This window comes from Carex rostrata, chromosome 13 (assembly GCF_964058835.1).
Source record: "Carex rostrata chromosome 13, lpCarRost1.2, whole genome shotgun sequence".
NCBI classification, from domain to species: domain Eukaryota; kingdom Viridiplantae; phylum Streptophyta; class Magnoliopsida; order Poales; family Cyperaceae; genus Carex; species Carex rostrata.
In genome coordinates this window covers 11,354,988-11,367,328 of record NC_135930.1, presented here as the reverse complement: position 1 = coordinate 11,367,328, position 12,341 = coordinate 11,354,988, and the positions used below count along the sequence as shown (strand labels likewise).

General features: G+C 35.4%; 1 protein-coding gene across 1 annotated transcript; it reads left to right on the top strand.

Annotated features, from left to right (window-relative positions):
* Positions 1-7,349: 7,349 nt before the first annotated feature.
* Positions 7,350-10,215, top strand: LOC144564628 (Nuclear transport factor 2 (NTF2) family protein). The gene is made up of 5 exons (XM_078314232.1): positions 7,350-7,767; positions 8,167-8,281; positions 8,628-8,709; positions 9,092-9,143; positions 9,903-10,215. Exons 1-5 carry the CDS (start codon positions 7,411-7,413, stop codon positions 9,963-9,965), a joined length of 669 nt encoding a protein of 222 aa, XP_078170358.1. The 5' UTR covers positions 7,350-7,410; the 3' UTR covers positions 9,966-10,215.
* The last annotated feature ends 2,126 nt before the right edge of the window (positions 10,216-12,341 follow it).

The following is a 12,341-nucleotide window of genomic DNA, read 5'->3' as shown; positions in this document are numbered from 1 at the left end:
CACAGATAAAGTAACGCGGCCGAACAGAGCCTAATATTTTCTATTGCCCTGTCCAACATGTCTCTTTATCGCTCCTCGCACGTGGCAATACGGTGTATTTTTACTCCATTCTTACTCATGGGTCCCTCATTTTTTATTGAATAGCAATTAACATTGAACTGCAAATTTAGCATAAATATTAATTAATTTGACCTCTTTACACATGAAGGTATGTTTCATATATATAAAAAGATATATATGTTTATTAAAAGGTTTTAATGTTATTTTCGAAAATTAAAATTGTATCATTTTAAAGAGATTGAAAGAGAGACGATCTTGTGTCACTACACCAAGGTTTCTTAATAAAAGGTAAATACCGAATAACAGAGTTCTTATTAAGAAAACAAAAGAACTGATGTTATTTCTTTTTTTTTAGTTGAAGTCCTTAGACACAACTGATGTTATATGTCTATAGGCTGACCTAAGAATTCGTATTCTCTGCATTAACTCAAAAAAGAATCTTTTAGTTAATGCATCTGGACCGTCTGATCAGCTTTAAAATTCGTACGAATTAAATCCACACTAATAGTAAAGACTCTCCTATATTTTAGACGAGGTCGGATAAATTCTATTTACAATCAAACAACTGATATGTATTAACTCAAAAGATGAAATGCTCATCTTTTGAGTTAATGCAGACGATGCGGACTCCTGATCAAACTAGTTGATTGTTTTTTTTTTTTTTTTTAAGATGAAGTACCTTTAGGTCTCTTGCATTAATTATAACTTTTGCAATTACACTGTGTTCACACAATAAAGCAGGGAATTTTTTTTTTTGAAAAAAAGACAGTTAGCCCGTTTCATTGAAGAAACTGATTAAACTTACAAAGGTGTATGTTCTAAAAAGTTAGTCAGACTTAATAGCAACACAGTTTTTTGCTAGCCTACACAGCATGACCAGCTAAACAAAAGCAACACAGTTTTTTGCTGGCCTAAATGTCATGGCCAGCTAAACAAAAGCAAAATATGCTAATAGGAGGATACACATCCTAACAAAGATCATAACAATAAGATTTGTTTTTTGAACTAATGGGAAGAGTGAGAACTAGTGGTGTCATCATCAGACAGGTAGATCACTTGAGTATCTTCATTGGGAGGAATGGCATGCATGGGTATAAGAGTGGTGTCTCAAGGCAGCCACTAGTTCAGTGATTCCTCATCAGCTCCATGACATGTCCAGTAAATAGCAGTAGTGAGGATAGTAAGAATGATTTGTCTTTCTGAGGGACAAGTTTTTTGTTCAAAGCAAATACTGTTTCTGATTCTCCAAACTGACCAGGCTAAGGCACTAAATACTGCTATAAAGGTTTGTCTAGAAAGAGTTGGTAAAGATGCAGCAAATAACATGATATCATTAATAGAGTTGCCAGTGGGAGAATTCATCTTGACAATTTCCTAACTAGAACCAAATTTGTCTAACAAAAGAGCATTGGATGAATAGGTGGTCAGCAGTTTCAGTTTGAGAACATAAATGGCATTGGGTGGAGCCATTCCAACATTTTTCTAACATATTGTCTTTGGTCAGAATCCTATCCTGAGTCAGCAGCCAAATGAAAACTCTAATTTTGGGGGGTAGTTTTAATTTCCACCATAGAAGATAATTGTCTAGTTGAACTCCTCTAAAAGAGATAAAGTTGTATAAGGATTTAACAGTAAAAGTATGATGTGACTCCCTGATCCAATGTAAAGTATCATAAGGTTGGGAGGGTGAAAATGTTAGAATGAGAGATTTGAGTTCCTCCCAATCTCTGGCATCCACCCCAGTAGGTGTTATTCTAAAAGATAAAATATGTCCCTGAGATAGTAAAACCTCTCGGAGTCCTATATTTGGGTTAGTACAGATCTGGTATAGGTAATAGTATTGAACAACAAGAGAGCAGTTACCAAACCACACATTAGTCCAAAACTTAACCTCAGTATGGTGCCTAGGAGAGATGGTCAAGTTACAATCAAGTAGTGGTTGCAAGTCCAATATGTTAGCTAGGAAAGAGGAGGGAGGCATATGAGGAGTTTGAGTAGAAAACAAGAGGGCTTGTTTCTAGAAACCCTGACATAGTGGTTTTTTAAGTTTCCACAACCATTTGGTAAGTAGCGAAATGTTCATGTGTTCTAGATTAAGTATACCCATCCCCCCATATTTTTTGCCCATGCACATTGTTGGCCAATTGAAGAGAGCATATTTTTTTTTTATTGTCACCATACCCTTGTCACAAAAATTTCCTTCTAAGTTGATCAATTTTATTAAAAATTGTGATAGGGATTCCACAGAAGAAAGAGCTGAATTAATGAGGGTCAATCTCCCTCCAATTGAGAGCAGTTGGCCTTTCCAACTCTGGAGTTTTTTTTCTCAATTTTAGATGTAAGGAAATCCCAGTTTTTAACAGTTAGTTTTTTGTTGTGTAAGGGGAGTTCTAAATACTTCAAAGAGAACTTACGAATGGTGCAGCCAAAAAGGGCTGCAGCAGTGACTAGGAAATCAATGTCAACATTTATTGAGAACATTTTAGTTTTTGCAAAGTTGATTTTGATGACAGATAGTGCTTCAAACCCTTTCATGGTCCAACATACATTTTCTATATTATCTAATGATGCTGACAAAAACAAGATTGTGTCATCTGCATAATGACAATTTGTGATAGCTTTAGAATTGTGACAAGGAGGGCCAATCCCAGAGATCAAGTTGAGGTGTATACCAGCATTAAAGCAGGAAAATAAAAACTGAAAGCTAAAACAAATTAAAAACCATAACTTCTACCTAGCTACTCTTCATAAAAATAGAAAATAAAATGCACTAAAACAACAACCCTTCCCCTTCGTATCTCACAAAACATTTCCCAGAAGCTTAGGGTTCAAACTGCTAGTGGGTTTACTAGCCCCGAATCTCACCCGTTAAGGTGATTTAATCCTAGTTTTTCTCCGCTCCTTCTCTTCTTAGCTTTTTATGTTGCATTAAAGAACTGTTCATTAAGTCTCTGCTCAATTTCTAGGTGCCCTATATTGCATTGTATAGGTGTTGCTGCCTCATTTCTCCCTGCAGTTCTTGCCCAATTTGCAAACACATGTGGTGTTTTCATCGCCTTCCTGGTAATGTAGTGCGCCAGTATTCTTTGACGATTTGCTGCTACTGAGTTAATATATTCTTGTACCTTCTCTGCTGCCTTCCATGATGGGATTTCTTCTATATTTCTGTTCACTATTCCTTGTACCAGCATCTTGTTGTCTGAGCAACACATGAAAATCCCTTCATCCCTATTTTGCATTATATATCTCATTGCCTCCCACATAGCCTATGTTTCCGTACTGAAACCATCTTGAGCATTTACCCTACTAAGCCTGGTATACACGAGATCTCCCCTTCTATTATACATTGTCATACCGGTGCCTTCTCTATTTTGCACATCCCAGGATCCATCAACCAAAATTACACAACTCCCTTGCATTATACTGACTTGTTCCGTGTCTGTTATCTTCTCTCCACTTACCCGATTTGTTTCAGTGTCAGACAAAGTGCGCGCCTTTGCTAAGATTTCATATACTGTTGGTTTCTTTGATGTAAAAATTTCCTCATTTCTCGCCTTCCACAAACACCACAGTATATTGCAAAATTCTGGTATCTGCTTTGTATCCAGGTATCCCGCCATCATCACCAAAGCTTCTGCAAAATTCATTGGCAGTCCCGTTACTCTTAAAGAAAAGAATAATTATTTCAATCCCCACACTCCAGTACCCCCGTTGTACCCCCATCTCTTAAACAGATTTTAACTTCCCATAAACTAACTTAACTAACTAATTTATTCAAAACACTAGTATAAATACTTGGAAGATAATAAATTAATACTTGCAAATTAAGATATTAATACTTGCAAATTAAGATATTAATACTTGCATGTCTAACTTGATATAACTATATGGAGGGACCACTCAAACTACATGGGGAGAAGAATCATACACATTTTTAGAGGTGGGTTTTTTTTTTCTTTTTTTCAATATCTTCCACATTTCTCACGTTCTATGAGGAATTTTGCGAATCTAAAAGCACGAATGTATTCTACGCAATTTTATCTTTCAAATGAGATCCATGATGATGTACTTTCGGATTCATCGTCACACAAGTATTTATACCTCATTGTGCAAGTATTTATATCGCATCATACAAGTATTTATACCTATACTTGTAAGTATTTATCCCCAATCGTGGACCCCGCATCTCCGCATCACATTTCCCTAATCGTCCCTGCGTCAATTTTTCTCTAACAAAAATAATTGACCACATAGGTATAAATACTTCAGTGCATAGATATAAATACTTGTAATACTTGATATTAATATTTTTAAATGTCAGCAGTGTCATATGTGAAAAATACTAGGTATAAATACTTAAATGACGAGGTATAAATACTTGTATGACGACGAACCCGAAAGTATGTCATCATGGATCTCATTTGAAAAATAAAATTGTGTAGAAGATGTTCGTGGTTTTAGATTCGCAAAATTTCTTATAGATCATGAGAAATGTGGACAAGATTGAACAAATAAAATTGGGGGTACAATGGGGGGATGAGAGTGCGGGTACTCATATCATCTCCCTAAAGAAAAATTGGATGCATACCATGTTGCTCTAGAGATAGGGAAGAAAAATAGCAGGTGCATGGTAAATTCATTCTCCTGGCTACATCGGAGGCAACTCGAGCTCATTCTTCTAATTCTCCTTGCCATCTCATATGTTGTAGTCAAACCATTTTGCAATGCTCTCCATAAGAACAACCTGACTGTTGGAACAATTTCCTTCCATTTCCAGATGGTCTTGAAAGCTTTTAATTGCGTGTCAGTGTTAACAGGTCTGACAGGATCCGCTTGTCTGAGTACCTATACCTAGAGGTGCTATCGGGTCGGGTCGGGTCCAGGTACTATTATATTTGGACCCGGACTCTAAAAGTGTTCGGGTCCAAATTTCGATCCATATACTTATTTGTTTCAAATTGGGTTGGGTCCAGTCTTTCGGTTCCGGGTAGATAGATACCCGTAACTTGTTTGTGGATTATCAGGTCTGGTTCGGATACGGGGCGGTTCCGGATCCAGAGCGGGTATAGGTCACAACTCCAAAGTATTCGAGAAATTATTTACATTTAAATATAATTATAATTTCTTAAACATCTCATATAATAAATCATTACAATATAAATTAAAAACTACTGCAAAATAAAAATTATACTATTAATCATGTTTATAAATAATAAAATATATCATGCTACATAGCAAAATAAAAATAATAACTCTAAATTATTAGTTGGTTGTTGGTTGTTTGGAGTACTCATGGTGTAACAAAAAATATTGAATTCAGTTTTTTGTTAATAGCTTTTGAATTCAGGAGGATGGAGAAGATATAATTTTTAGAAAGTAAAATATTAGAGATGATGATTTCCTTTTTTATAATTCAAAAAATTCTATGAATTGAATGTAATAGAAGAAAAAAGGTATAAAATAAGCTGGTTATGGAAGAATAAATTTGACAATCATGTGTCATGTGTCACATGTGTATAATATAGAACAAAAATTAAAGGGCGTAATTAAAGGGCTAGTTAAGGATGTAATTAAAGGGTAGTGTAAAACAGTAGCATAAATTTGGTTAAGTTTTATCAAATTATAGCTCAGCTGAAATATATTATCTAACACAAAAACTTGATGCAGAGTTATTAATATATATTTTATCGGGTATTTATACGGGTATCGGGTCGGGTCCGGTTATGGGTCGAATAATTAAATGATACCCATATCCTACCCATTACAGTATCGGTTCCGGTTCGGATCCGGGTCGGATATTAAATTATTAATTTTTTACCCATACCCATAATTTAATCGGTTATATTTTTTAAACCATACCCTATCCAAATTAATCGGATCCGGGTCGGTTCCGGGTCGGATCCGGTTCGGTTCCGGATCGGATCCGGATAATCGGGTAAAAGTAGCACCTCTACCTATACCCCTCCTTGACACTGTACTTGCCTTTCTTGCTTCCCAACCATATGATTCTATCTTCTAATACCGGCTGTTGTACCAGATGCCTTACTACTTGCTGAATTTTGTTAGGGCGTGTTCGTTTGTTACGGGATTACACGGGATGGGATTTGACGGGGATGGGAACTCACTTTTGAAAAAGTGGGAACCCACAGGCACAGGTACGCATAGGATTGATTATGGGAATGTGCTGAAATGAGTGTTCGGTTGTACCGTGGGATTAGTTGCGAGAAATCTTGATTTATTATTAAAATACATGTATCTATTTCAATTTCTTATCTATTGAGAAAAAAAAACTTGGTGACTTTTCTGTTTATTTTGTTCTAATTGAAACAATATGTAGGTAATTTTATTTTTTAATTAGTAACAAATAATTATTAATATAATTAAATAAATGATTAAACAATAACATAATAATATTTATTAATTATTATTTCTTAAATTAAAATTTTGTAAAAAAAAAAATGTTCTTTTAATAATTATGATAAAATATATTAATCATGTTAATTAAGAAACAACAAAAGATATTGATCTTCATAGTAGCTGCTCCAATTGGGAAAAAAATAATGAACTCAGACTCAATTTGATTTATCCCATTGAAACAGTATTTTTGGAAGAGAAAAAATAAGTTGTATGGAAATTTAATGAGAATTGATTTGGGAGAATCCTTGACTGCCGAACGGTGATGGGAATTATTTGAGAAATCTCACCCCATCCCATGCATTCCTTTACAGCCGAACACGGCCTTATTGTGCAGGCATACCCAACATCGGTACAATTATATCTTCTCTCCACTGTTTCAAGTGGTGATCATATAATTGCGCTACTGTGGGCCCTCCATGTTGCCCTCTGCTTCTTTGTGTCACCCTCCAACCCGCATACCATGGTTCCCCTTCAGCTGCTATATGTGTCCCATCCCCTATTTGCCTCTGAACATGCATTGTCATGGCTTCCTTATTTTCCTGCATTGCCTTCCATAAAGCACTTGTATTCTAGTCTGTCACAACTGATTGACTATTATTTAGCACCAAAAAAAAAGGGCTGTTTGACCGTTCATGCCAGTCTGTCACCACTCACCACCGCTCAGTGCAGAGATGAGGTAACTCAAATTTTGATTTTAGATCCGGACCGTCCGATCCTATTCGGCCCGAATCAAAGAGTCTCCGTGCATTCCACCTTAGACCGCATTGGTTCCGATTCTGATCGGACGGTTGGGATATAAACCCAAAGTTAAAGCTACTTCAGCGGATCCGGGCTCCCATCTGATCTGAAATTCTGAACTCATCATCACAAGCAGCTCGACATTTTGTAAATAGAAAAAGAAGGTTAAAGAAAACATTAAAAAGGTCGAAGAAGATGCTGTGTTCCCCCTCCATTCCCTCATCACCAACTGTTTTCCATTTTTCATCTTCCCTCCTCTCTCACCACCTCACAACCCAATCCTCACAAACTCTCGCATGCCGTTTCACTAAGAACACTTCCCTTTCTCCGAGTCCACTTGTCACTGGAAGCCCCTCTAGGGTTAAGACGAGTTCATCTGAGCCGACAACAGCTGTTTCTGATTTGTCCGCACGGATTACCTCCTCATCACATGTGGTCAGAGATTTTTATGATGGGATTAATCGGAGAGACCTTGATTCTGTCGAGGGTTTGATTGCTGAGAACTGTGTATACGAGGACCTCGTCTTTTCTAGTCCCTTCGTTGGTCGAAAAGTACTCTCTCTCTCTCTCTCTCTCTCTCTCTCTCTCTCTCTTGCACACACGGCACAACACAGAGGCAATGGGGCTTGCTTGTCAATGCTTTAAATGCATCAAATGGTAACAAACAATAAAAGGTCAGGAGCCAGTAAAGTTCGCTTAAATTACAAAGAGTGGAATAGTTTCCTTAGGTGGATGCACTGAATTTTTGTGCCACATATCATGTATTGTAGCACTGATTGATGCAGTTCTTGGTTCATATTCTCATTCCATCACTAGTCATAAATTTGCTTACCAAGGTAACTACAGAATGCACAAGGTGCCATTTGTAAAGTCTCTTGCATATTTGAACTTGATTGATTATTTTTATGTCTTTCTATCTGATTTGATTTAATGGAATGGATTTCTTATTAGGCAATTATTGAATTTTTCAAGAAGTTCACTCAATCTATCAGCTCCGACCTTCAATTTGTAATAGATGACATATCTAGTGAAGACACATCTGCTATTGGAGTTACATGGCACTTAGGTACAGTTTGCAATCTCTTTTTCATATAAAATAACTCATTAGAAAAGGCTATTGAAATGGGAAAAAAGGTCATTGACCAGACATTGTTTGGTGCTTGGTGCATACACAAAATAGTAAGCTGGCACCAAATTTGTGTACATTGAAAGTTGTAAAAAATTTGGTTGGCCAAATTAAGTTGCATTGTAGTTGGCTAATTGTGGATTAGCTGAAGTTTAATTAAAAAATAATTGCTTTTTTGGTGTGCTGATACTACACTGCCTAGCATCCGATTAGTTGGTAATGTTTTTTACATGCAAGTTCCGATTCAAATTGTAACTTGGGTTATGTGGTAAATAATAATATACAGAATGGAAAGGGAAGCCTTTCCCATTTAGCAAAGGCTGCAGCTTCTACCGCTTGGAAATGTTGGATGGCAAGAAACAAATCATGTAAGTTTAACTTCACCCATGTACTTACATATAACTTCCTATGTACATACAAAAATGTGTAGTCGAGGTATGCCATTCTGAGATTTCTTTACTTTGTTTTTCTAGCCGCAGGTGTTTTGGGGCATTTTGATAGTGTCATTGAGTTTAGCGAGAATTTTGTATGTTTCATTTGAAAAATGAACCTGATAAAGTAATGAAAACAGTGTAAACTTTGAATTATTAGGAACACGAGGTCGTCATATTAGTACTGTATTGTACAGGTGTTGTTTGCCAGTTAGTACCTACCTACTGGCTTGGGTTGCGTTATTTTAAGATTGTTTCAAAAATTGAACAAAATTTTGATAATGATAAAGAATTGCATTGATTTCTTCAATCTATGCAGATATGGAAGAGATTGTGTAGAACCTGCTACAAAACCGGGAGAGTTTGCCTTGGTATGTTGATTTCTCTCTAATAAGATGCCAAATCATCTGAGACCTATGAATGTCAAAAGTCAAAACATCAGATATGCTCCTATTAAATGAGAAACATAGTCGATAGCCTGCAAAATATTTAGGTGTCCTCCCTGGTAACCGTTAAAAATATGGGTAATTATCTCAACCCTTCCTTTTCCGTACATCTGAGACCTATGAATGTCAAAAGTTTCAAACATGCCCTTACTGTAAGTGTTCTTTCGCTCTTTACCCCTTGAGAACAAGTTGGGCAAAGAGGACCATTGTGGCAATCCTTTTTTGAAGTTTGGAGTAGCTTATAAGATATTTTTCTCCTATTTGAGAGCCGTACATGTGATCCGTTCCTTCTTTTAACATATGGGATATTTACACTGTTTGGAGGGTTATACATGAAATCTACAGTTTTGTGTCTGAAAGTGAAAAGGCGTGTATAATTAAATTCTCAGAGGCTTTCGTTGTATTAATATACGTCGCTTGTGAAATCAGATGAAACGACATAAAAAAAAAAGTAAACAGCGTAGATAAAAGTCCAGTTAGAAAAAAACTAAGTAAAATTGAGACAATTATGTAAGTAGTTTTGATGAATAAATAAGATGTTGCCAGTAATGACATCAATAGATGGTACCTTGACGACCCAACCATCAACTGATGAGAAACTTTAAATGGTCTTATATCTCTTTACTTTATCAGTACAGGTTCTATATCTCTTGAATTTCAAATTTAACTCATCAAACTATGCAGATTATTATTCGTGGGGTGACCTCCTTATTACAACAATTCCCATGGCTGGCTGATCAATTATAAAGAAGAATGCCCAATTTTTCAATTTATACACAGGTACATGATACTTGTATATTTTAAGTAGTTATCTTGTATAAATTTTCTCCTGTATCATTTAAAATGTAAAACTAAAAGAAATGACACTGCATGATGAAGCAAGTATATTTGTATACATGGCATGTGTACGTTAGTTTATGATGCTTGTATATTTTAAGTAGTATTGTATCAAACATTATTCATTATTGTTCCATACAAAAAACCAAAATTATCTGTCTGGTATTAATGCTATATAGATTGGCTCTAGATTGTTGTAGATTTGGTATTTTCCTATTGGCTGTCAAAATCTATGATTTAAGATTTTGCTGCAATAACGGATTTGGTATTTTCCTATTGGTAACCGTTAAAACATTGGATTTTGCTGCAAAAGTAAGATTTGGAATGCATTCTCACTTTTGAATTTTGGCGGGGTCCTGTTGTACATATGGATTCCATTTGCTGGTGTTGTACAGAGCTGCTTTGTTGGTTTTGAGACAAAAAAAGAAGAGTAAGGCTTGGGTGCTATGGATAGCATAGAGGGCTACGGTGCTATGGCTCAATATTCGAGTTTTTAAAATTCTAACGGTCGATCCGAATCGTTCATCTTGTTCTCCATATTAATATGTGTTTGGAGGCCAAATTTTACATTTTTTGAAAATTTTTTACTATTTTTTTAGCTAGGTAGAAAATCAAATATCTGAATGGTGCCAAATTTTTTAGATCAAGTGATTTTCTACCTAGCTAAAAAAATAGTAAAAATTTTTCAAAAAATGTAAAATTTGGTCTCCAAACACATATTAATATGGAGAACAAGATGAACGGTTCGGATCGACCGTTAGGATTTTGAAAACTCGAATATTGAGCCGTAGCACTGTAGCCCTCTATGCTATCCATAGCACCCAAGCCTTACTCGAAAAAGAAATAGTAAAGCTAATATGAGGTTTAAGCTCACCAACCACTCGTCAAACCACAAATTCTATTTGCTGATCTTGGTCGACTTTATGACCCAGGGCCAAGGGTGTTTACATATAAGAGATGTTTAGTTTTAAATGATGTCTAGATCTTATTTTTTTCCAATTTCTGAACAATGAATCCATCAAAATCATTTATTTTCTAACCTCTAGATTTTATACAAAATGAAACTTGAAAAAATATTAGAACTAAAACTTTGACTTAATGACGTAAATTAAAATCTACAATTTGAATTCATCATTAAATCTAAATCCTACAATTCTTTATGTTAAATTTACAAACATTTCCAGGGAGCCTAACTTTCCTCTTATTTATGTTAGGAGTTAACTGATATTACTGTGTATTAGCTTTCCTTGGTGTACCACTTGTTACATAGTAAGGAAACACAAGCTGTTGTCAACTTTCACGTAAGAACTGGCATGATTGGATTATTCTGGGTTTCAATTCCGCACGTCGTACCTGGTATAGGAGGAAGGAATCCGTAGTAGGGAATAGGGATGCCAAATTAGATGTCAGAGCATGATCAATTTTTTTATTTTTTTTTGCATCCTCGCATCAATATTCTGCACTAATTTTGATGCGGATCAGATGATTCTGATATGGCATCAGATCCAATATGGTTCGAAGTAGAGTAACAGAACTCTTGCTATTCTTTTTTCTCTCTATTTCTCTCTTCAGTGAGGAGAAGAGAGAGAAAAGATGAGAGAGAGAGAAGATAGGAGGAAATTTGGATCGCAGCGGATGTGATTTTTGAAGAGGACCCTCTCCTCCCAATTCATTTTAGAAAAGCATCAAGAATTTGCAGTGATGTTGTTACTTGATTTCTGTAAATAGGATTGTTTGATGCATTTTGTTTCGTAAATAGAAGAGCGTGTTGGAAGAAATTAAAATTTAAAATTAAGATGAAAAATATCAGTAACATGCAATTTAAAAATATGTAAAGAAATTGCGAAAAATAATCAATATAATAATTTATCTCGTACATTAAATTAATTAGATAGACAATATACAATAATGAACTCATGAAAGTACTGACTGTATATGCATTGAAATATGAACAGCTAGATAGTGCAAACTAAAAAAAAAGAGAAGCTTTTGGCTGCATACTGTTGCGAAAATAGGAAATTGAACTCTCTTTTGGTTTTTTATAAATTTATAGTTTTTGGCTGCATACTGTTGTTATGCTTATCCAAACTTGAGGTTATTAAGTTTTTGTGTAATCTATTAGCCAAAACCAGTGTTGTAAATAACGGTATGTGGTCGTCGGACGGACATGATACTGTCAAGCAATTAATTGGAAATAAACAGAAATAAACGGTCATAATAAAAAATAATTAATTGATTAGTCGAAAAAATTCATAACGGTTTGATAATCGTCAATGAGTAATCAGC